Raw genomic sequence first — 26640 nt, forward strand, 5'->3', positions numbered from 1 at the left:
CAGAGATTGTCTATTAACAATAAAGCTGTGAGTTTAATTACTTCAAAAATAGCAATGTAACCCCTTCGTTGCAGAGAAACATGATGTAGAGATTCAGTAGCGAAGCTTTTACTAAAAGTCGCGGGCTGTGTTGAAAACAAGTTTCTGCGCTCCTGAATGTTTCTTGTGTGTGCACAGTGACAGCGCGATCTCCGCTCTCTGTGTGCGAGTGATGTGTGTGTGTGTGTGTGTGTGTGTGTCAATGAAAACAGCGCATTAATATAGAAAAGTGAATAAACTGACTTGGAGCTACCTGTGCATTAAAAGGTTTTATTGCACACCTTCCAGCCAATCAGAATCGAGTATTCAGACTATAATATAATATAATATAATATAATATAATATAATATAATATAATATAATATAATATAATATAATATAACATTTTATATAAATATATTTATTAATTATAGGCCCAATAATATGCAAAATGGATGATAATAATAACATGACATAGTCTGAATTGGACACTGACTGTTTTGTGAAAAACAACAACAGATGCATGAAGTACCAAGTACTGATTAAACAAACTCTGGGCCTAATATTATATTGGTTTTAGCTATATTACTGTTTTGTCATTTCAATTATTAGCCATATGCCAAAAAATCATGCTTTTGACATCAATAACCAAAGATTAGTTTGAACCATTTGATTCTGATTTGATTTAATTTGCTATCCTAACTATGCACAATTAAATGTTCAATTATTTTTTATTATTTGCCTTGTCTGTCCCATTGTTTATGTAAAACAACTACAGCAATTTAGGATTTAGTAGCTAGGCTTATTTAGCTGCACTAGCAGACTCAAACAAGGGTGCATGTAAGATATTTGTGTGTTAATGTGTTTTAGCGTGTTATTTGACGCCCTAGGCCTGATGAGGGCTGCTGATTGGTAGACTTTGCTGCCGCTGAGCTGATACTTGTTTTGCCGTAATTAGATTCAGTGAGGAGTGAAACAAAGCGATTGGGAGATGGAAAGTGTGATCGTGTGCGTTAGAGAGTGGAAAGGAGTGCGAGAGGGAGTCTTGTCAGGTGTTCTTGTGAAGAGTCGGCTCTATTTTTAGAGCTGTCCTCAGTGATGGCTGCTGCTGCAGTATACGGCATCACAGAGACACAAAAGGCCTGCACTTAAAACGATTTATACCACTGTAAACTCACAGACACATTCAAAGCTATCGTATGGCTTCAGAAGACTTGGAATAAAGTGCACACGTCATATCTGTTATAGCCCTCAGGGTTTTATACTGTCACATATATTGTATCGCTGTGGAGAAATATCACTAAACATGCTTTGTTTTCTTCATGTTTGCAGCACAACACGGTAGAAAGAAAATGATTTGTATTTCTGTCCTGCTGAACTTCTCATTAGCATAAACGACAGTTGACTGTTATGACACCAGCTCCGTCATTGCTGTTATGACAGTTATGATCGAGCTGATGGTTTAAGCCACACGGACGTTTCAAATGATAACAGCGGGGCGTCGGGTCCAGATGGACGGCTATCTGCCAGGAGCAGTGTACCTTGCAGAAACCTTGCAGTCCTTTGATCTCGCTGTCTTTTTATCCCTCTTTTCTCTCATGCTCATATTCAGTCTTCAGCAGTTTTGTTGTAGATTACCATGCATACATGGTAATAGAGGTTGACCATTAAACCAGTGTCACATCCAGTGACCTTTCAGGTCTGAGCTTTAACTTTTACACCTGGAACTTTCTTTCTCCAGAGCAAACAGCTTCAACTTTGCCCTGTTATGACTAGAGTTGTGAATCAAGAATCATATTTAGATTCATGCAGGTAAGTGCTGGAGGCATTTGTTCTGGTGTGTTAAAGGGTCTTGAATTTTGTACTTCTTTTTTTCTATTGCATTGTCCTCACTATTTGCACGCAACAATCATGCAACACGACCATTGTAGTCAGATTAGTCAACAATTTTTTTTTCACTTTTTTTTTTTATGAATTCATCAAAAAGGCTAACAAATTATTCTCAAATTCATGAGTTATCGGTTTGAACCAGTCAATAAGACTCACTGAATCATAGTGATTCTTTACCTACTAACTGAACTGCACATCATGGCTTTCATCATTTTTTAATTTTTTAACTAGAATTTATTTGAGACTTGTTAGTGTGCTTTGTGTATGCATGTTTTGCAAGACTAAAACCAGCATTACTGACTGGTTGTTCATTTAGGGAACTTATATTTTGAACTGAGTTTTGTTTTCGTAAAGGATACTTAGTGGTATTGTTTATTATCTAGCAAGGTCCTTTTTTGGCAGGCAAGGGAAGAGTAGCTTCGTTAAATGACTAAAAGAATCATTCATTGAATCAAATCTAAACCAGAATCTTTAATTCCTTATGATCCCTATACCTAATTGTGACACATATTTTTGCTTTATTTTAATGTTGGCACATGCTTACAGTAATTTATTATTTTGATAAGCCCAGATTGTCCCAGTGTTTTATTTAAAATGGACTCATTATACAGGAAATATTAATAATTCATATGTGTGCCATAGTTCTGATGTGTGCATGTTGTAGTAATATCTCATCAGAATGCAGTTGCTCTACTTCTGGAAGAGGGAAAAACACACTTCCTTCTTTGGGTGCTGTTACATTGACCCTTCATGCCCTCCACAATTACCAGAACGCCACATCTCACTTCACCATTGTTTTTAGACCAGCAACTCTTCCTCCTGCCTTTCTTTCCTTAAGAAATCCACTTCAGCACTCTCGCTCTAGTAGGAAATCCTCTTCCTGCGTTTGTGTTTTGACAGGAAGTGTGCAGGATTGGAAGTGCACTCGTGGATACTTTGAACCTTGACAGGCGGTGTGAGAATCAAGCATCTCTTATGAGCAAACGGAGGCACTTTCTCTTCCTCCACAGGATTGAACACCTATGTTGTCTATAGCATTGATCTTTAATTAGTCCCATGCTAAACATATCGCCCCAAGACATATCAGTTCTGCTTAGCCACATGCTAAGACACTAAAACACTGCTTTTTTCACCAATAAGCTACACATGACTACTTGAGATGCAACCACTTGTAAAAGCATTTGAATGTTTTTAGACTTAAAAAGTTAAAAGATAACAAGCCATTACACCTACTAGGAGAACCCTAATCATAATATACATATTATAAAACAAATTCTAGGTTATGTTCTTCAAAAGGTTCATTCATAATCTAAATAAAGCCATAAGCCAGTTGCATTTATTAATATTAATAAAATTCTTCCGGCAAGTAATAATTCATTAGCCTAACGGTCAGCTGTTTATGGGTGCCAAGCAACTGAGGTATTTAAATATGGAATCTGTGCATTTATCAGCATTTTACAACAACTTTGAACACTGCTCATTGCTTCACTATGTACTATACTACTGTTTTATATAAATGTTTGAATAATTTTTAATAGCTGACATCATAATTTAAATACATTGTGCTGTTTAGCAAAATAGCAACTAAAAACAACATGCAGTAGCCGGCTACTAAATTGCATTACTGAACTGAAGAGTTGTGTATTGTGAAAATGAATGTTAATTAATCTAATTATTAATTGATCATAATGCTGTTTGGAACCACTTTGTCCTGCTTAACCAACCCCCTTTAGCCCATTGTTAATGCATGGCAAGTCCTGGTTTATTTTTTTTTTAATAACGTATAGGTCATTTGAATTTGCTCTCCTCGTAGTATAAAGGCAGTGGCCCTTATTGTTATGCAAGCAATGTTCTCTGTCTACGATCTTAACCAGCCCTAACACTGCATGTTAATTACTGTGCAAGTCATTTATATGATTCCTACATTACTATAGACATTTGAATGTAATGAAACAGGTTAATTGAAGTATTAGTTGGACTGTGTCTTATATCACAGTATAATTAAGTTTATATCACAATTTATGAATAATATTATGGTTTATATTGGCCTATTTTTGACCTATAAATAGTTTACGGATGGTATTTCATCTAATTAGATTTTTTTGGGTGCAATTTAATGGACACAGATCAACCAGATTCTCTTCTAAAGAAGAGCAAGTTCTACCTCGTCTTGACTTGTTTGGTACACATTTTGCTTTGTATTTTTCTTTGCTCCATGTTTACTCACCATGCTCATGTGTAACCCACTGTAGCCATATAATAATATCTACCACAGTATAAACAAAACATTTACAAAGCAGCTCTATTCTATTATCCTTAACTATTAGATTTTAGTTCAAAATGAGTGTTTTGCATTTGCTTGTCACGGTTGCAAGAAGCTTTCTTCATTGTCACATTGTACTTGTGGCCCATGAGTGCAGTCTAGCCCTTCTGTACTCAAATTTTGAAAAAGATTTGGCTTGAATGGAATGATCCGGAAGAGCTTCAGTCGATGTTAATCCTATCTGTCTGTCTGTCTCTCTCTCTCTCTCTCTCTCTCTCCCACTTCCTCTCATTTCCTCTGCATCCGACTCCCTTGAGTATAGGCTGAAGAGGGATCTTTGACAGTTGTGCTGTTTTCAGCAGTAGAGGGATAACAGTAGCTTTTCAAAAGGAGCTAATATCTCAATTTGTATTCTGAAATGCCTCGGAGCTTTGTAAGAAGCATGACATATTTTGCCTACATCATCACTTCTCTAAACTGCTTGGTTTTCCTTTTTTATGGATTGATAATTGACCAAAACCTTCATCAATAACGTTAATAAACCACAATTTCATATTATTGCATGGCTTAATGTATTGACCTTTGATTGGCCTTGTGCTAAACAAAGTACTATCAATGAGAAACTATAACTGATGTTGTTTGAAGGAACTTGGATGGCATAACTAGTGATAGCCAATAAATCATCAGATAATTGGTTATGTTAAAATGATCAGCATCAGGTTCTTAATGCATAAATGCTTTCTACTCACTCACTCACTCACTCACTCACAGTGTATATATACTGTATTTATATATAGTGTATATATATTTATATGTAGTGAATTTTATGTGGTATTATATAATACTACTTAAAATTCACTACATACATGTATACACACACACACAATATATATATGTAAATATATATATATATGTATGTGTGTGTGTGTGTGTGTGTGTGTGTGTGTGTGTGTGCATATACTGTATGTAGTGAATTTTAAGTAGTATTATATAATACCACATAAAATTCACTACATATAAATATGTGAGTATACTATATATGTTTTAGATAGTTTAAATGTAATAATTTTAAGTAGTAAATGTTCTATTTTCAGGTATTTTTGTACTAAATTTTAATTATTTAATTATTTTAATATTATATAATGTGTGTGTATATATAGGTGTGTATATGTTGGGAATTTTGAGTAGTATGTTTTTTGCAGAATTGTATTATTATTATTATTATTTATTATTATTTGTATAATACAGTTTAAACAAATGTCTAATATTGTGCTTAACATTAGACATGATCCCTAGACATCTGTATATGCGCCAGCCTTTAAAAAAAACATCCATTGATCACTAAACATAACCACTGGATTGTAATGTACAATAATCTAAAAACCTATTTGCTCACTCACTTCTTCAAACAGATTTCTTGTGTCTTCATGGACTTGGACTGTCTTTGTTGCTTCGCATGAAGCAGAGGCTGCTTGACCCAATCTCAACCTTTTCTATAATGAGAATCTATTGTTCCTGAAATGTGCTTTGGGTGATGCTGAGCCATCCCTTGATGTGACCCTGTTACCGCGGTGACGTAATGCTCGGTTTTCCAATGATGATTGGTGGTTACTCTAACGACGGGACGTGGCAGCACCTGAGCTTGTTTTTGTCAGGCATTACATCATTGGGGATGATGTCATCAGGGGGTTGTTTTGGTCCCCTTGCATATCTGGAAGCCGTCCAAAATTTCACTCGCTAATGCCTATCTGTATCTTCACGCCCACACCGCTTTTGTAAGCACAGACCATAAACATGCAAGCTGGCTGTTTCTGTTTGATACGGTAGCTAAATGCTTATGTCTAAGGATAAACGCTAAAAGCCTTCACAATGTTTTTTTAACATATAATTGGCATTTCATTGCATTAAATTGACATGAAGCCTTTGATGCAACCATTAACAACACACATTTTCATGAAAATATATTCCTTTAATTTTGACTAAATTGTTTTAGCCAATATGTTTTGGATTTATAAAGATTGTTTTTATTTACTATTATTTATGTTTTTATTCACATCGTATTGCCTTTCCGTCAGTCAGACTTATGTAGTTATACAGTAGATTTCTGATATAAAATGTGTCAGACATTAGCATATTGAAATTTGCGTAAGTCATCTGATTGGCTGTCTGTTGCCCTGCTTGCATGCATTGTTCATATTTTTCTTTGTTATTCAAATTCTAATTATCATATAGTGTCAGTCCAGGGCACAGCTAGATATCACAGCTCACCTCTCTGTGGAACAATAAGCGCTTTATATCAAATGGACTGATTACTGATTGATTGAATGATAACATTTATTGTATGTCTTTATTTTGACTGACAGAAAAAGAGATGGACCTTTAGGGAAGTGTGTGTGTGTGTGTGTGTGTGTGTGTGTGTGTGTGTGTGTGTGTGTGTGTGTGTGTGTGTGTGCGTGTGTGTGTGTGTGTGTGTGTGTGTGTGTGAGGGGTGAGCTCACTTCCGTCATCACAAAGCTAAAGGGTCGTGCGTGGGCGGGGCCGTCAGTCGCCCAGAGGGGTAACGAGCGTTGTGTGTGTGTGTTTGGTGGGGGTTGGGGAGTGAATTGGCAGCGTTGTCATAGTAACAAGGAGGATGTCAGAGAGCCATGTGCTCTGCGCTTCTGTCGTCTGCTACCGTCTTCCATCTCTCTGTCTATTTTTCTTCCTCTCCAGCCTTCTCTCACACTCTCCCGCCCAAACCGACCAGGAAATGGCTCTCCTCCGTGGTTGCCATGCCAACTGCCTGCAGCCCTGGTGGTGAGCGGAGGGGAGCGTGATAATGACATTACTCTCGCTGGGCTAACTGTGCTCATCCTTCATTTCTCTTGTCTTTCCATTCCTCTCTTCCTCTCCCCCCTTCACCGTTCAACTCTCCCTTATCCTCTCTTATTTCCATATCTGCTCCTCACCCGTTGCATGCTCTTTTATTCTAATTTTCTCATTAGTGCCTTTTAGTTTTGCAGTGTCTATGTGAGTGTATGCGTGTATGTATACGGGTAATTCACATCAAATACTTTCGAGAAGTTTACATGTCCAGTGCGACGTGCTTTGTTCCATGTCAAACTATTTTAAATGGTGTTTCTTTGGCTCAAACTGTAGTGCATGGTGCTAGCAACACCAAGCTCGTGGGTTTGATTCTCAGGGAATATAAATAAATGTAATGTTTAAAATGTATACTTATATACACACAAAATAAATTTACATTTGTGTGTTTGGCATATGCATGTGTCCAATTCATGTTATGTTATATTATATAATATATAAAATATAGTTATATTAATATTCTCTCTCACTCTCTTGGATACAAACACACGCTTATATATATATATATATATATATATATATATATATATATATACACACACACAAACAATTGCAATCTGCAGATGCATTTGTCCAATTTATAATATAGTATATTATATATGTATGTTATTGTAAATATGCAATATTTTTAACTAAAATTTTGAATAAAATATTATATTATAATAATTATATGAAAAAAAAAACGTTATACATCTTATGAATGCCCTTATAAGGGCTAGATAGACGTGATTTGATTACATGGGGTGTTTAAAATGAACTAGTAAAGGCAAAAATTGATATATATATATATATATATATATATATATATATATATATATATATATATATATATATATATATATATAAAAAAAGGGAGCATTTACAGAATCTAAGTTATAAACATTCCCTTTTACATTCATGTAAATGTTAACCTTTATGATGATTAACCACATTATGCGTCAACTCCACATATATGTGTTGGAGTATATGTGTGTAGTAAGCGGCACCAGCGGCGCTCTTTCAACATCAGTGAGGGAGGGAGGAGGTTCCTATTCAAAGCCCCCTCTCTTTCTCCCCCTCCACACACACACAACACAGTCTCTTACACACTCACACACCCCCTGCTTTGGACACAAATGAACCGGGAGTGTTTAACAAAGACAGCTTGGATGCGTGAGGTTGGTTCCATGGTCACAGTCTCGGCTAATAGTGCATAAAGCCGTGCGCGTGGAGACGAGAGAGACCGAGGAAGAGGATGGGGAGGGAGTGAAAGTGCTGTCAGCCATTTTTGCCTTTTTTTTCCTCATTTTTTACAACACTGTCGATCGACATTGCTTGTCACTGGTAGGAGAGGCTCACCCAATTACCTGAAACGGAGGATTCGCTCTTTTGCTCATCACTGCCTGGATTTCTCATCCTTTTGCACTGCGTTTCTCCTTTTTTATTTCCATTTTTTCTTCCTTCATCTCCCTTCTTTTCGTGGACCTAGTGGACAGACAGATGGCATGTGCACCTGACAAGGAAAAACGTTGATTTTTTTTTTGGAGGGGCAACAGTGTCAAATCCAGCGCATCATCTCCGGAAAACATACTTCTCTCCCCCTCCTTTCCCGGGAAAGATTCTCCTCTTCTCCCCTGCAGGAGGGGGGAGAAAAGAAGGGAGACAGGGGAAGACTCACTGGAGGGGGGAGAGAGGGGAAGATTAGTGGGAACCAGCAGGATGCTTAAATTTCGCCCTGGCTCTGCACCTCCATTATGAAGCCATTAGTTAGTGGTGGCGGCCATGGAGTCTCCAGCCAGGCTGATAAAAGCCCTGTAAGTATCGACCCTACATTTCTAGCTCCCTCGCCTCAAAATACTACCAGCATTCGCTCATCAGATTAACCTGATGTGCCGAACATGATCAGGATAGACAGAAACGGTGTAAGATGCATTAAACGTGTTTCATTGTAGAGAGAGAAATGAGTTGTATGTGGTTTTAAATGGCGTATTTCTGTGTCTCTAGCGTTTCTGTGAATTTGTCGCCTGTTTTTGATGCGCAGCTGCTCAAAGGGTTAATTGCATGTATGCAGATCTGTTTTAATTGACATTTCACGTAGGTCAGGCTTACCGCTGCGTTTTATCACTCGACCCCGAGGAATCTTGTTTTACGAGAGGCTGTCGAGTGCCACGACCTCATTCATCCGCTGCTAGTGTAATGTGTGTCAGTGTGTGAAGGCGGCCATGTGCATGCCGCCCCCCGTCACCCCTGCACACATGCTCAGATGTGTGTGTACTGGATGATGAAATGGCCAAGATTGTGTCGTGTTTGTCAGAGTAATCAGTAAAAAATGTGGTTTAAATGGCTTTATGATGACTGTTTGTGAGCGTTTGAGTGTGGGAGGAGTTATGACATCGCTGAGCGATGCTGTCAGCTCAATATCTGTTGCGTGACCGAATGCATTTTTGATTGCTTGTTCGCATACGTGAGTACATGCGAGTGAGTGATCACGCTCTTCTGTGTTTGCACATGGATGGCATCGGAAAGCGATCAGCGCCTGACTGCTGAGTGGAATGATGAGCACTTTTAGCTGTAAATGAATTGATCTTCTGTCAGCCATAATGCGCTAGCGTTCGCTTGTTCTTGACGTGCCGTGTTCGAACGCCTTCATAGACTATAGACCATAGTCCCTGACATAACAAATATAACAATTGTCTGTGGAAGTTGCAGTGATATGGTGAACAGGTGTTTTACGTCAGAGCTGTTATTATATTGTGGGTTTTAGCACAACTACAACGCTGTGTTGACCAATCATAAGTCAGAACCTAAAATGTTTTATAATATAATTTTCCCTTTGCGAATGCAAGTTCACTCGGTGGCCATCTTAGTAACCATTGGGCAGCTGTTATTCTGTCTAGGTCAGGGGTTTGGGTTGGGGGGGGGGGTCGCTATCGTGTATGTTGTCTTTGACTCATATTCATCTTCATACATCCTTTTCTTTTCTGGAATAGTGCTTCTGTTTACAATAGTAACTTGAAAGAACAAACAATACTGGTCAAACGTTTGAGGTCGGTAATATTTTTTTTAAACGAAAGAATTATCTTATGCTCACCAAGGCTACATTTATTTGATCAAAATACAGCAAAACCAAGTGTGAAATATTATTACAATTTAAAATAACTGGTTTATATTTGATTATATTTAAAAATGTAATTTATTGCTGTGACGGCAAAGCTGCATTTTCAGCAGCAATTACACTTCAGTGTCACTTTAGTGATCCTTTGAATGGCTTAATATCTAAATTTATGCCTGTGCATTTGTGAGATTTTTATCCAAAGTGCGAAGTGAGAGTGCATTCAAGCTACTTAAATTTGTATATATTTTTAATATCAGGATGTGAGATCTGCTACCTGTTGAGCAACCAGAACACAGTTCCACAAAGTGACAACTTGTGCTGTCTGTAACTGTAGTGCAAAAGTTCTTCTAATATGATTTCAGCATGTTTTTCTCATTTTGCAAGACTTGGACTTGCAAACTGCTCCAATGAGAATGTAAGTACAGAGCTATTTGAAGACCTGTAGGACTTATGCTGTTTAGGAAACCAATACATGAAGAGATTAATTGTGGACACTCTTTCACTGAATATCAGGAAGCGGTCATTTTCCCTTAGCTTTATTCCCTACATTAGCGTAGTAAATATATTGGCCTGCATTTGTGAGAATATCGGTCCTGTTTAATCTGACACCAAGCCGAAGCTCTTTAATCTTTTGATCCTCTCAGCTCAGGAAAGCGAGAGGCCTCTATATAGAGCGATGCTGAGGCTTATGGGATACGTTTGCAGCTTTGAGTCCTCCAGCGTCAGCCCTTTTTTTTTTTTTTTTTTTTTTTTATGTCACACCTTTTGCTTTGACAGACATGAGCTCATCACACAGATGTAGCAACATGTTCATATATCCACACATCAAATGCACAACAGCAGGTAGGGACTATGTTAGAAACAAGTATGCATGAAGTTGTACTTAAAATAAGCTTTCCTACCTGCATGAAGCCTTTTTTGGACTTTGGTTGCATTTTGTCTAGTTATGTAGGTCATTAAGACTGCAGTATCTTATTTGGATTTTAGAAACGGCTTGTGACCCACAGACTTTTCATAGAGCACGGATCCGGTAAATCTGTGACCCTATAGCATTTATTAACTTCACATTCACATTCGGGTGTAAAAGGGCAATGTAGCCATAAGCTTATTCATTTATTTACAAACTCCCCCAGAGGCATCACAAGAGGGATATTTGGGACCCCTGCGAGTGTAGCGTGCTGTCTGTGACCTCTGCGCTGTTGGACTAAAAGCCTCTTGGGTTAATTGACGAAGGCCTGCCCTAAATTGTGTGGTAAGAGAGTTAAGTCATTATTATGTGCAACAGTGACATGAAAAGGGCACTTAAAGGACAGGAGCAGACCCCTGGGTGGACACGGGAGGCAGGCAGGATATTGCTATTGACACATGTATATCGACTGCTGTCGCTGCCAACAATTTGTCCAAATTATGTCTTTGCATACCAAAGATGTATGTAGTCAAAATAGGTTGGGCTGTTGCTGATAAATGAAACTTTTATGGTCATTTTTTTAAAATTTGAATTATGACCAAAGCAGATTATACTACCATTAGTCCCTTGCTGGTTTGAAATTAACACCTGGCAACCAATTTTCAGTGTGGGTGAAATCCCACATATCAACACACTAGTCAATTTGGTGGGTTATGATTCATAAATTGTGCTCTATCACTTTAAAGACCTTTTAAAGTGGGCCGCACACTGAGAAACGCTGTGCAGCGCCACATCTTTAAAATTTTCTATGAGCGTACACACACCGCCGGCGCCCGACTACGACTCCAGTTTAAAATCTTGCTGCACCACAGCGTCACTCGCATAGTTTTCCATAGTTCCATAAAAACAGAATAGACAAATATATGTACATTACTGACTTTTTCAGTAACAGGTTTGTTTTTATGGCTTGAATTGATATGCTACATATAGCAAAATAATATAGATTGCACTTTCTCTTTCCATTTTTGCTGTTTTTTACCTTAATTCAAACTCATTGACGCCACTTTGTTGATTCTTGAAGGGAGCTTTTGCCTATATTGTGATTAGATTCACTGTTTTGGACTGTCGCCTTGAACTTGAGAACGTGAGTGTGACGTGAAGTGACCGGTGTGCGATAAGCCTGCCTGTGAGATGTCCGCAGCGCGGCACTTCCCTTGTGCTGTGCAACCGAGAATTAGGAGACAATTAAGAGGCCACTTTTTCCAACCCATTCTCATAAATGCCAGATGTCCAAGACTTTTAGGCAAAAAGCACCCTAGTGTCTTTTATTGCCACTTGCAGGTAAACTCATGGCAATTATAAGAAAAGTCACAGTGAATTTTGTTTTTATTTCCATTTAATTTCATTTTAATGGTGTCCACAAACAGTGATTGACTGTCATAAAGTCGAAATATAATTTAAAACAAAACATTCCCTAAAAGGCATCCCTAAAAGTACTGATAACCTGCAGTTCAGTTAGCCAGTCAGATGTTAATTCATGAGTTGGTGAAGTGAAGCATTCTTCAGACTGAATAAAACCAGTGACCTATGAATCTTTTTGAATGATTAATTTGAAGAACTGGTTCGTTTGATGTAGGATAACTGAGGTAAAAGATGTGTTGTCTTGCCATTATTTAAAAAGCATACAGTCTTGTTACATTCAGTTTAGCTGACAAACTCACATACTCACATATATGGGTAAAATATGACTATGAATACAGTTTTAAATGGAAAAACAAAAGATCCGCACTCTCTTGTCTTCCTTTTTAAATTATCTAAAAAAAAAAAAGTTTATTGTGCAACAAAGCACGTCTGAATCATTCAGTTCAAACATTTTGTCTATAAGCCTTAATCAGTGAATCATACGATACTTTCGCCAGAAATCTTTAAGAGTGTGAGTCCAATGATTGCCAGGTGGAGACTCTCATCTCAGGTGTTTCTCATTACAAGCGTTTCCAAACTCAATCACCAAATTACAATCAATTGAGTCCAAACAACAAGGTCAACTTCAGAAAAACACCCCCAAAAATATACAAATACAATAGCGTATACAAAATAAACATGCATCAATATATCAACAAAATATTCAACACATCAATTGCAACACATACAAATTATTAATGTATAACATGACACCTAAAATACAAAATTATTAGAAAAATCTTCAGTCCCAAAAAATAAATAAATGTATTGATGTATGTTGTTTATTTTGTATATGCTACTGATTGTTTTTTCATTTGAAAGCAAAAAAAAAAGGTTGAGAGCAGTGATTCTATCTGTTTTGATGAATACAGTTAATCACCCATGCATATGCAGCTCAGAGAATAAACTTCATCAGTCTCCAAAGTTTCATTTCTTGTTCAGTAAATGCCTATTTGTGTGTAGCGTGTGGCAGTGAGATTTATAATAAAATATATAAAAAGGAAAGTATTTTAGGAGAAGATCAGACAAGGTTTGAAGATGCATTGAACGTCATAGACAATTTATGTAATATTCGTGAATTTTAGGGAATTCTACTTCTGGAACACTACTTCTGTCATAAGCTGACCCACAGACAAATCTAGAGATTCCTGCAGAATTGGAGAAGCTGTTGTTGTTCATGAAGTTCCATATATCCTCTTTATTGTGGCTAATTTGATAATGTTCTCAGCACAGATTAAAGGAACACTCCACCGTTTTTTGAAATAGGGCTTATTCACCTTCTTTCCTACATTTAGATAGGTGGGCAAATGCATTTTTGTCTCAGTGCATGTTTAGTTTGACAGGGTCAGCGCTAGCTTAGCTTAGCATAATGAATGGAATCCTTTGTTGCCAGCTAGCATGTCCTGAGTAAAAGTGATAAAAAAAATAAATAAAAAAAAACACCTAATTACTTCTTGTGGCCTGCATATTCACAACGAGTACAAATAGCGATGCAGATTAACACTAGGCGATTTCCTAGATAATCTAAATGTAGGAAAGAAGGTGAATAAGCCCTATTTCAAAAACCGGTGGAGTGTTCCTTTAACATTTTACCATGTTTAAATCCATTCTGCAGATTTTCCAGCTCAGAAAACAAGGTGTTGTGCCTAAACAGGGTGTTCTTTCACAGTTCTCTTCAGTCTGTCACAATCCTTCTCCTTCACCTAAAGAACATTTAAAAAAAATCAATGACAATTCACTTAAAGCAAAAAATACTTCAGTCTTTTCTCTAGGAAGTTCTTGTCACCGTAATGAAGATGCTGTTGAAATTCTGTGGGAAGAATTATGTGCAAATTAATCACCCTCATTTACAAACAAAAAGCCTTGAAAAATGGCATTTCTCATTGCTCTCCGCTCAGCGAAAGCTAGTAACTGCTTCAATGTCCCCTGCCCATTTCTTTGACAGCCGTGAGGAAAGCCCATGTGCACTCCTTAGAAGTGAATTTACTGGCATGGTGGAGGTTTTGATGGCTTCTTTCTGCAGTGGTAGCGTGAGGAGAGGTGATGTGTGTATCATAGCTGACAGCTCTGTGGCCATCCAGGACTGCTCAGGGAATAGCCTTGAGGAACACGACCGAAGGGATGAGGAGGGAGGATTGAGGCACTTTGCTGCTATCACAGCGCCTTTATTTTAACTGCTGAATGCACCCACTGACCCTAAAAGTGTGTACTGGTGCTTCAAGAACCCTAATTAAATACACTTTTTCTTTTCTTTTCTTTTGTTATTTTCCATTTTTTTCATACTGTCTTGCATTTGTCAATTTTTTTTGTTCTTTCCGTCATTTATTTGATCTTTTTTGCTCGTTTGTTCTTTAGATTTTTTGTTTTTATTCTGTTCCATTTGTTCTGTTTTTCTGTTGTCTTCATTTAATTCCCCTTCTTTCTTTCTTTTTCCCCACTGTATTGTTTGTTTTTTAGTTCTGTTTCCCATTTTGTCCATTCATTCATTCATTCATTCATTCATTCATTCATTCATTCATTCATTCATTCATTCATTCATTCAATCTGTGCTTGCTTTCTGTTTTAATTTTTTTTTCTGTTATTTTTTTTTGTTTTTCTTCTGTTCTATCATTGTCTCTCTCAGGGCCGGAGTGGGGCCACTTTTCAGCCCTGGAGTTCATGCCCAAGACCGGCCCACTTTTTCCACGGTGGAATTCCAAATTAGCACTTTTTCCAATTTGGATAAACGAAGCAACAGTTCAGTTGTTACTATTGTGTAGTTGGTATTAATACCATAGTTCAACAAATAATGTAAAGGTTAAATAATAATTCACTTAGACTTTATAAGAAGCAATTGCGATTTTATATCACACAATTCAGACTATATCTCGCAATTCTGTATTTCTGACTTTAAAAAGAAGCAATTGCAACTTTATTTCACGCAGTTCTGACTTTATATCTAGCAATTTCTGACTATAAGAAGCAATCGACTTTAATTCACACAATGCTGACTTTATAACACGCAATTGCGACTTTATATCTCACAATTTTGACCATCTCGCAATGCTGACTTTATAACACGCAATTGCAACTTTATTTCAGGCAATTCTGACAGTTATATCTCGCAATTCTGACTTTATAAAACGCAATTGAGACTTAATATCACGCAATTCTGACCATCTCGCAATGCTGACTTTATAACACGCAATTGCAACTTTATTTCAGGCAATTCTGACTTTATAACACGCAATTGAGACTTTATTTCACGCAATTCTGATGTATTCCGAAATGTAAACTCGCAAGTGTGAGATAAAAAGTCGCAATTATCTTTTAAAACGTTTTATTCTGTGACGCAAACAAGCTTCCATACCTCCTGGACTCTTCCTCCCAGCCATCCTCCCTGACGCGTACCGTTACGGTAGGGCCGGCCAGGCGCGGTAGGCGCCGGCGATGCCGCGGCCCGCGGCCGCAGTAGCCTACCTAAAACGTTTTGGAAAAGACTGGCTGTGGACCCAACCAACTCTATAATAGGGGAGGGGAGAACTCCCTCACATGGTACAACCCATGCAGAGGCTGCGCGCTGCAGTGTCAGAAGGCGGAACGTGTAATGTTACTAACGTGACATTGAAATGTGAGAAAAGAAAAAAAAAAAAGAAAAAAAAAATCCTCGACCGGCCCAAAAGTGAAGCGGCCCACCGGGAATTCTCCCGATTCTCCCGATTACCCAATCCGGGCCTGGTCTCTCTGTTGTAGTTCTATATTCACTTCATTTGTTCATTTTCATTGTTCACTCTCATTTGTTAATTTTTATTTTATATAGTTTTGTTTAATCTTTGTATTTCATGTTTTTTTTAGATCTTTCATTTGTCATCTTTATTTGTCTGCTTTGTCATTCATTCTGTTTGTCTTTTTTTGTTTTCATTTGTCCCACATTTATTTTTTTCTGTTGTACATTCTTTCTTTCTTTCTTTCTTTCTTTCTTTCTTTCTTTCTTTCTTTCTTTCTTTCTTTCTTTCTTTCTTTCTTTCTTTCTTTCTTTCTTTCTTTCTTTCTTTCTTTCTTTCTTTCTTTCTTTCTTTCTTTCTTTCTTTCTTTCTTTGTCTCTCTGCTTTTAGGTGTAAATAGCCTCAATTAATATGAATGAACTGCCATGGAAATAGATTCAAATAATGAATTTGTGCATATGAGGAGGAATATTCATCAACACATTAGTGTGTTCAAACCGCTTTAGCCTCACAGCACATCAAACAACAGGCATCTACCTCCTTTCCCCCTCTGTTACTGCACCTGTATCACTGTAGATACTGTGCAAATATATAATTTTCCTTATCTGCTTCTACTCCATCTATAAGGTTGTTTTCTCTCTGTTCAAGCTCTCAGTCTCCTGGGAGAATTGGCTGCATTTCCGGCATGTATATGATTATGGGAGTGGAAATTAGGTCAGATGCATTTTCTATGAAAGCTATACTCAGCCACAGCTGGCTGAAGACATCCAATAGCCCCCCAAAAAAGCAATTTCACTCGTGAACACACATACACACACGAGCACACACACAGACACTATCGGGAGCCGATTGAATGGGCTTTATCGGAATGTGGCTGTGTGTGTGTGGGATGTGTGCTCTCTAATATTAGCTGAAATTGGTTCTTAGCTCCTTATCTCAGTGCTGTTGTCAGAGCCTTTCCTCTTGCACAAGCCCCCCCCCACACACACACTACGCTCTCGCAGCCGCACCCCTTCAAATATGTACAGACCGTCGCCACAAGAGAGCTGCTCGCTCACACTGAACCAGAGGAAAAATCATGCCACATGCATCTTTTAGTCTTCATCTATAAAGCGTCTTTCTTTCATTAATTATGAATTTTTATTTGTTTTCCCAATGGTTGTTTTTATGTAAAAATGAACCAGCCTTGTTCTTGCTGTAAGCCAAGATGGTACTCCAATGCCAAGGCTCTCTTGCATTTTCTCTACAGCTTCAGTCCAAATTTGGCTTCAGGGAATCAATGTATATACAGGCTTAATAGCAGACTTGAGGAAACAATGCAGGATTGTGGAAAATATGAGTCTTTAGTTGTCCATATGGCCTGTGCACTAAATTCCAAGTCTTCTGAGGTCATAGAATAGTTTTGTGTGCAAAACCGCTTGTCAACAACCATTAGCATTAGCAAAGGAGCTGTGCTATTCTGTTAAATCAAACTAGCAAACCCCCACATTAAATGTGACTGACCCGGCTGACATTTTGTTGCATTTGGCAGAACTATGGATGCTGTGGAGGGGAAACTTGCCCCTGTTTAAGATATTGTCTGGTCTTGTTTCAGCTCGAATAAAACATTAAATGTGTCTGAGGCTTAGTTTCACCAAAAATCCTTGAGAAGTCATATCAGAAACATCAGACTGCAGGTGTGATGAATAAATGATAGCATAGTGGACTGCAGCTTTCCACAAAACTGACATTACTTTGAACTCTAGCAAAAAAGACACACTGCAATCTTTGACATTTGACAAGTCCATTGAAATCAAGATCAGAACTTTGTTGCTTTAAGTCTATATCTATTCGCTTTGAGGTCATATACTTGAAAATCTTGGAGAAATGTCAATGAACAGATTGGCTGATGGTTATACTGTCATGGTTATTAGATGCATTGCAGGATGTTTATGGATTATGGACTTATGGTCAGTCGTACATCCTGACACTCTGTTTGTTTGCATGTGCAGCTGCCGGCAGACTTCAGCAGATTACACCTGGCAGACGGGATCCACCCGCAGGTGACACACGTTTCCTCCAGCCACTCAGGATGTAGCATCACCAGTGATTCTGGGAGCAGCAGCCTGTCGGACATTTACCAGGTGACAACACCATTCCTTGCTAGACACCTCGTCTTTGGGTAACGTAGGAGTAGCAGCTTTGTGACAAATGCCATCAAAATGTGACACATACTTCATGTTCTGAACTGACGGCAGTCAACAATTTTTACTGGTTTATTCCTCAGTGACTAATGCAGCTAGGACTTAAAGGAATAGTTTACCAACAAATAAAACATTTCTTGGCTCTCATGTTGTTCCGTGTCACCTGAAAGGAGAATATTTTGGAGGAAAGGAGGAAATATTTTGATAGAATTCTCTTATGCTCTCAAAGCTGCATTTATTTGATCAATAATACAGTAAAAAGTAGTATTGTGAGGTATAATTGCAATTTTATTCCTATGTATTTTATTCCTGTACTGTCGAAGCTGAATTTTCAGCATCATTACTTCAGGCTTCAGTTTCACATGATCTGCTGATTTGCTGTTCAAGAAACATTTCTTATTATTTTCAATGTTGAAACAGGTGTGTAAATGTTTTTTCAGGATTCTTTGATAAATAGAAAGTTCAAAAGAACAGAATTTATCTGAAATAAAAAGTTTTTGTTACATTAAACTCTACCGTTCAAAAGTTTTGTGTTTTGTGTATACTTCAAATGAATATTTTTATTCAGCAAGGATGCATTAAATTGACCAAAAGTGAAAGCAAAGACATTAATGATGTAACACTAGCTTTCTATTTTAAATAAAGGCTGTTCTTTTGAACTTTCAATATATCAAAGAATCCTGAAAAAAAAATTGTACACAACGGTTTTCAACATTGATAATAATAAATGTTTCTTGAGCACCTAATAAGTATGTTAGAATGATTTTTGAAGGATGTGACACTGAAGACTGGAGAAATGTCAGCTTGAAAAATTCAGCTTTGCCATCACAAGAAAAAATCACAATTTTAAATATATTCAAATAGAAAAGCTATTTTAAATGGGAATAATAGTTCACAATATTACTGTTTTAACTGTATTTTCGATCAAATAAATGCAGACTTGGTGAGCATAAGAGACTTCTTTTAAAAACATGAAAAAAAAAATCTTACTGATCCCAAACATTTGAACAATTTTGAACTATTTATTCAATGTGCATGCAATTTTCATCCTTCTTTATTAATTTCATTCATTTACATTTGATTCATTTGGCAGATGCTTTTATCCAAATCTTCTTACAGTGTATTCAAGGTACATATTTTATCAGTATGCATGTCCCCTGGTAAACATTTGTCACTAAACATTTGTCACTATTGCTAAAGCTGAGCCAATGACCTGTGAAACTGAGCCAATGAGATTAAAACAGAAGAACCCCATTTCCCTTTTACATATTTGTGTCGGTCTTTAAAATGTCTCTGTTTTCCCCCATTAATCTTATTAATTGTGTTTGGCTTGGTATTTGCTTGGCTGTTTAATTGATTTCCTTGCGTGATGTGTTTGTGGATGTTTTGCGGCGGCCTGTGTGCAAAGGTGTATGGGAGATCATTCAGTTTATGCAGTGTCCTTGATCTTGGCCTGATGGCCATCTGTTAAAGGCTCATTAACAGCTGGACTGTGTCCTCGTGAAAAGAGGTTGTGCATTCCCTGCTCTACACCACGCTTTACAACAATGCTCCTCACCTCTCCTTGCGGTCCACGTCTCATAAAACAAGAGCAGGCTGAATGAAACGTTGTCAATATAAAATGTATTGTTTCAACTCTAAATTCTGATTGGATGAGTAGCGCTTGAAGCTACAATTGTACATTCTTTTATTCACGTGTTTGCCTGGCAACCATAAACAGCCTACAGTTAAGCTAATTAATTGCTGTGTATCACTATGTTACTTAATGTAAAACTGTTAAATATAATTAATACTTTTTATAATTTATTGTATTGCCATTTTATAAAAGCAATAAACCACAACCACAGCATCACATACCCATGGCAAAATTACTGCAGTGCATAGGCTCTTGTGACTTGTTGCTTAATTTGAAATCTGAATTGGATACAGCAAGTGTTTGTTTTGTAGTTTTTGAACATTGGGGGAAATTTTTTTTTTGCCGTCTCATGAAACTTAATTGAACATAACTAGCCTTTCATTGACCCCTGACCGCACCAACCCATAGTGTACAACATATCAATAAGCCTGTTGAAGTGCATTTACAGAGAAAGTAATTATAAGTTGATTTCTCCAAATCTAACATGATGTTTGCCTGTTATAGGTACAGTGGTGTCCAAAAGTTTCACATCGCATTGAAATGAAAACAACATTATAAAGTTTGCTGTCAGTATGATTTTTGAAAGATGTGTTTCATCAAAAATACACTAAAAACAGTAATACTGTTAAACGTTATTATAAAATAATATAACTGTTTTCTATTTTAATATAATTAAAAATGTAATGTATTCTTGTAATGTCATAGCTGAATTTTCAGCATCATTAATCCAGTCTTCAGTCACATGATCCTTCAGAAATCATTCTAATAGACTGATTTTGGTGCTCAAGAAACATTTTTATTTTTTTTAAATGTTGAAAACAGTTGTACTGTTTAATATTTTTGTGGAAACCGTGATGCATATCAGGATTCTTTGATGAATAGAATGTTCAAAAGAACATTTATTGCAATCTTTTGTAACATTATGCATGTCTTTACATTAACTTTTGATCAATTTAATGCATCATCCCTGAATAAAAGTATTAATTTGTTTTAAAAATCCTCCTAACCCAAACGTTTTAATGATAGTGTATATAATTTAAAGTTTTGATGTAAAAAATAATTAAATAATTCAATCTCACTTTTTGAAATTTATGCTAATTTTCTAATTTAACATTTACCTCAATTTGATTTGAATATTTTTATCAAACCACATCAAATAATACACAATAGAAGCATTTTTACTAGTGGTGAGACTTTTAGGCTCCAGCTACTGTATCTTTCAGTTCTTCAGGCCTCTATTGTCAAGAATAATGGCCCATATCCTCAATGTGACTGTCAAAACGGTCACTTTTTTTTAAAACATTTGAATAAATAATGATGCAGGTTCTTCAGGGAGGCTTGAAAGCATTGATCCAAGAATAGCCCTGCTAAAAAATTAATGTTCCCTTCACGCTCATCTTTGCCGCCTAAACAGAGCTATGGATCGCACCAGACATGGCAGTTTGAAAGATAGATCGGGCCTGTCATCGGCTACAACGTATTAACAGCCCCTATGTTTGTCTTTCCTGATTAGGTCTTAAACGGTTTTCATAAGAGAAGCCAGCTCGACGACTCCTCAGCCTGCATTAGTGGTGGTGTTTGGTTTGCATCTCCTCAAAGTACAGGAGGGAAACTGATTGGACGACCCCGACGTGGTGTAGTTGGTTTGTCAAGATGTGTCTTGAGTGCGTTCGTTTTCTTCAAGCCTTAATGAGCTGAAGCGAGTCATCAACCTAACCATGTCTGGATGAAGATGTGATGTAATGTAAATCCCAAAAGGTTCAACTAATGGGTGACTGCTTAGTGTATTGATTTTAAGATCTTGAAACCGCATTAATCAACTGTCATTGATACCTTCTTCAACAAGATTGTTTTTGTTTAAGCACATAGATATCCAGTCGCCGTGCACCAGTAGCTAACTGCCTAGAGAATGCATATTTAATTCACAGTCGAGAGTAAGGAATTACTGGGGTTTCCTGCGAATTGATGGATATAGCATTTGAGATTGTCTGTCATTTGTAAATACTGCTCATTCATAGACCTGTGTTCATGTTTTAACTCCAGTCTGAGCTCCTGGACAAATGAGTGCCACAGAGTTTTCGAAGCATCTGTGAGTACATGGAGGTTTTCATGAGGACCTTAAAGAAACAGTTCTCCCTGTATTCGTTTACTCACTGACGTCTTGTCATTCCAGATCTGTATAACCTTGTTACATTGAACATACAAGGAGAATTCAATTACATTGAGCCATTAAGCTTCAAAAAAGGATGTAAATAACCATAAAATTGGTTCCTATGACCTTTTTTTTTTCAGCAACAGATTGGAATTTAAGTTATTATTTTAGTTGATGATGACCTCTAGTGAGCTATTAACCGCTGTGACCAGATCATTGAGTCAGATTTTAATTTGGACTTGAAAACCATATCAGTCCAGTATGGAAAGGAATACGATTCATTAAAAAAAATCTGATTGAGAAGAATCATTTGCTTAAGAAGAGGACATTGCCACTTCTCTTATGAACAGATGTCAAGATTTTTAATGAAAAAACTACTTAAATTGTGGTCAGTTTCTCACACAAAGCATGTTGTGTTGTTGTTTTTAAACCTGAAACTGTGCATTGTATTGTATGATATTTTATGGTGCTTTGCTTGAAATACTTAAAAGCTTCAGTCCACATTTATTGTAATCGCATGGAAAACACTCTTAGGCGTTTCTCCTTTTGTGTTCTGGGGAATAAAGAAAGTCATACGGGTTTGGAACAGCATGAGGGTGAATAAATGACAGAATTATTATTTTTAGGTGATGTATTCCCACAAGTTGTGTTGACCATCTTAAAAGGGATGCTATGTGATAGATAGCCCTCTCTTTTTTATATTAGTGCATTTTGCCACCTGTCACCGCTATCCTCCCCCACTCCACCCTAAAGAAGAGCCCAGCCTCACATCGCCCCGCCCCAGTCGCCCTCTGAGTGGCTGCTTTCAGCACCGTCTGAATATTTGATGAGTAATGCAGGTCATTTAAGTCAAAATGAAATGTGTTTGTGTGAGCCCAGATCGAGAGGTTTAAAAAATTAAAAGTGGCTGGAAGCCTGAGCTCTAAAAATGCGGCTGGGACCCGGCTTCTACAAGCAGTTGGTGAAGGCGACATTGTGGGCAGTTACAGGGAGGAATAGAGCGTCGCTGGGGCTCCTCGGTCAGGTGAGAGAATCAGGGTTGGTTGCGACAGGAGATTGTGGCGTACATGACGGAATGGGTCTTTCTTTTGTTGCCTACCTTCTAAGGTTAGGTCATGTGCTGGGGAAGTATTGGGTTGTATTTTCTCAAACATGGATTTCAAACATCTATCTCTGTATTTTATTATTTAGAAAATATTGTTGTTGGTACCTGTGCGTGGTTATTTGGCTTTTTTGTTTTTCTTTTTTTTTTGTCTCTAGGGCTGCTGCTATTAATGTCCTTTTGACATTTTCTTTTGATTCTGAATTAATGGAAAGGACTTGGTTTTCTTTAGCCTTTAATCTCTTTTTTGGGGTCTGTGCTCTATATAAATTTATATACTTTTGAAATCTGTTTAATTACTGATGTTAGGTCAGTGATCAGATTCAGGGTTCAGGATAAATGTATTAATTTAGCAGAAACACCACAGTGACTTACAAATCTAAAACAAAAATGTCCAAAATACTTTATGACTGACTGAAGTTTTCTTACTCATAGGCCACCGAGAGTGAGCCCGGCGACATGGACCTCAGTGGCCTGCCCGAGACGGCCGTTGACTCCGAGGAGGATGACGATGAGGAAGATATCGAACGAGCCTCAGATCCCCTCATGAGTCGAGATATCGTCCGGGACTGTCTGGAAAAAGACCCCATGGACCGAACGGATGATGACATAGGTGAGCGTTTCCCATATAATCCTGAATAGCATTGGCGAAGATCCCTTGCTAGAACATAATGCAAACACTAGAATTTTCTGGAGGGGACGAAAGTGGAGATTCTCGAAAGCAATGAAATAATTTGCCAGGAAAAGAAGGCAACAAAAGGTCGGGGAGACTACAAAAGAAAAGCATGTGGGGGAGACGTGTTGTTTTTTTGTAGGTCACCCTCTCAGCCGAGTCTCTCGAAGCGCATTAAAATTTGATTGGCTGAGCTGCTTCCACAGCTACGCTTCAGTGGTGCCGTGCCAGGCACAGGTCATCGAGTACCCAGACAGGCCATGAGCAAAATCCAAAATCTCTTGTCTTAACTCTTCTTGATCTCAATTGAATTACTCAGGGCTTTTGGGCAGCCCCCTGTCACACCAGCTAAAACCAAATACTTGATTTATTTGGTCCGTCAAGCATGGAGGGAATAACATTTAAATTACTATAGAAAAACTGTTATATTGCTGGTCAGTTCCAGTCATTCATATTGATTGTAAAATAATGATCGTGTTGGAATGAATGGATGAGAAGTTTAATGTACCGTGTTCTGTGCAACAAAATGACAAACACACTGGATAGACTAGGCTTGGCTAGGCTGTCAAAATGAGACAGGCAATCTTGCCAAAAAATGGAAATGGGTGTTTCACTAAGTACTTTTGGCACTGTAGACTGTAAGACAATTAAACACACATTTCACATTCTCACTAACTGATTTAAAATGTCCACTAACAATGTTCATCAGTGTATACTGTATATTTCCATCACAGGAAAATTGTCATTTTTCTGAAGGTCGTTATTTCCATCACAGTGTCATTTCTGCCACATCAAATGACGTTGTATTTAATAACATTCTGCGGTGAAAATCACATTCACTAACCCTAACCCTAACCCTATTGAAATAAAAAGGCAAGCTCCGTTTTATTCTTAATACACACTTCATTATCTTAATTTGTTTTCTTTTCACATTGCATGTCCTAAATTTTATCTTGAACTCTTCACTGACTCTGTTATCAACTAGATCAACTTTTGATAAAAGTGTAACGGAAATGACAGCAACTGAGGGACAGTTGTAATATAAAAATCGATAATTAAAGAAATCATTTTCATGCACTAAATACTCTTAGTTTTGATCATCATACTGTAGTTTTTAAAAATCAATGCTATTTTTATTACAAATTTTCAAAATTTAAGACCGCTTTATTTGACATCCATATAATAATAAAAAAAAAAAAACATTGTTTGTTGTAAAAATCTGTTATTTTTAATAAAAATCAACCCCTTGGAAGTGTCTATGGTTGAAAAAACTATGTTTCGTCTCTGTCACGGCGGAAATGGATTTTGTCCTGTATATTGCATAGCAGGATTAGCCGAATTGTCAGAAATAGCTTCGTATTAATAATGCATTCATTGCTTGGTTGCTGTTATTTTTATATCCGTGGAAAGAATGTTTTCCGTTCTCCATGTGAGAAGAACAAACTGCATCTGATAGAGAGAACAAATAACAATGAGAGACTTTCAAAGACTCTCATGTATCTCACTTAGTCTTAAATGTATCTTTCACTTCTTTTTTCTCACTCTGTTTCTTCAGAGCAACTGTTGGAGTTCATGCACCAGCTACCGGCCTTTGCCAACATGACCATGTCCGTCAGGAGGGAGCTTTGTGCTGTCATGGTGTTTGCTGTGGTGGAACGGGCTGGCACAGTCGTCCTTAATGATGGCGAAGAGGTCGGTCAGACTTACCGTGACATGGCATTAGCTTTTCTGCACTTACTTGAAGCCTCAATTTAACCTTTAACCTATATGTGTGGCCAAGCACGTATAGTACATACCCAGCACTTTTTCCTGCATTGATGGCTATTAGCCTAGCTTTTCACAGTGACCCAATTTTAGTTCTTTTTTTATTTTTTTTATTTTTGAAGTTGTGTCATTCAACTTTAATATTTCACCAGCTTTCACTTCAGTCTTCACCCCATCCCACCCCCCTCCTTCTTTCGTCACATCCAATCAGCCATTCAGCTTCTGCACTGTCAAACCTCAATGGATGCCAGCATTCAGCATCTTGAGATTACAAGATGCCCGGGGTACAGCGGGAATCACTTATCTCCTTATCTCAGTATTGACATGCCAAAAAGAGCCATTTTCTCCCCTAATGCATCCATATAATTGAAAGCAGGACAGAGCTTGAGGCTCATACAGTTCACTGTGATGGCAAGTTCTTTGCTGTTATGTATGCTCAAAAAAAAAAAAGGAGCAGCACATACCCAAGTCCCTGTGCACAAGTTTTGTATTTTGCCACAAAGGTTTATATAACGCATTGCATCCTGAAAATGATTTAATTTGTAATATAACATTAAAAAATATTTGTGTCTTTCTGTTAACTTTTCATCGTTCCTTTGTTGTAGCTGGACTCATGGTCTGTGATTCTGAACGGCTCAGTGGAGGTGACGCACCCAGATGGCCGGACGGAAATCCTGTGCATGGGCAACAGCTTCGGTGTGTCCCCCACTATGGAGAAAGAGTACATGAAGGGGGTGATGAAGACCAAGGTGGATGACTGCCAGGTGAGTCAAACAATACTGTATGGATTTAAACATTTTTGTGGATAAAAAAAAAAAAAAAAAAAGAAGAATGTCTCTTATCCCCACCCAACCTATTTTAGCTGTTTGTAATGACTCATTTATTGCAGAAGTGATGAGGCTCTGTCCATTCATTAAGCATGAGAATAATG

At 37.5% G+C, this 26640-nt stretch overlaps 1 protein-coding gene across 9 annotated transcripts in view; it reads left to right on the forward strand.

The window, feature by feature from the left end:
* The window catches only part of rapgef2b (Rap guanine nucleotide exchange factor 2b), a 112505-nt gene that overhangs the window by 65119 nt on the left and 20746 nt on the right, over nucleotides 1–26640 (forward strand). For 6 of the 9 annotated variants that reach the window (XM_081382753.1, XM_081382757.1, XM_081382759.1 and 3 more), the window contains 5 exons: nucleotides 18191–18322; nucleotides 19476–19511; nucleotides 23708–23885; nucleotides 25501–25637; nucleotides 26315–26473. In XM_081382753.1, the coding sequence (XP_081238879.1) occupies nucleotides 18191–18322; nucleotides 19476–19511; nucleotides 23708–23885; nucleotides 25501–25637; nucleotides 26315–26473 (642 nt within the window). The remainder of the gene's footprint in view (nucleotides 1–18190; nucleotides 18323–19475; nucleotides 19512–23707; nucleotides 23886–25500; nucleotides 25638–26314; nucleotides 26474–26640) is intronic. The other 3 variants (XM_081382756.1, XM_081382761.1, XM_081382758.1) reach the window with 1 other exon arrangement.

The sequence above is a fragment of the Scardinius erythrophthalmus genome, assembly GCF_964197995.2.
Source record: "Scardinius erythrophthalmus genome assembly, chromosome: 13".
NCBI classification, from domain to species: domain Eukaryota; kingdom Metazoa; phylum Chordata; class Actinopteri; order Cypriniformes; family Leuciscidae; genus Scardinius; species Scardinius erythrophthalmus.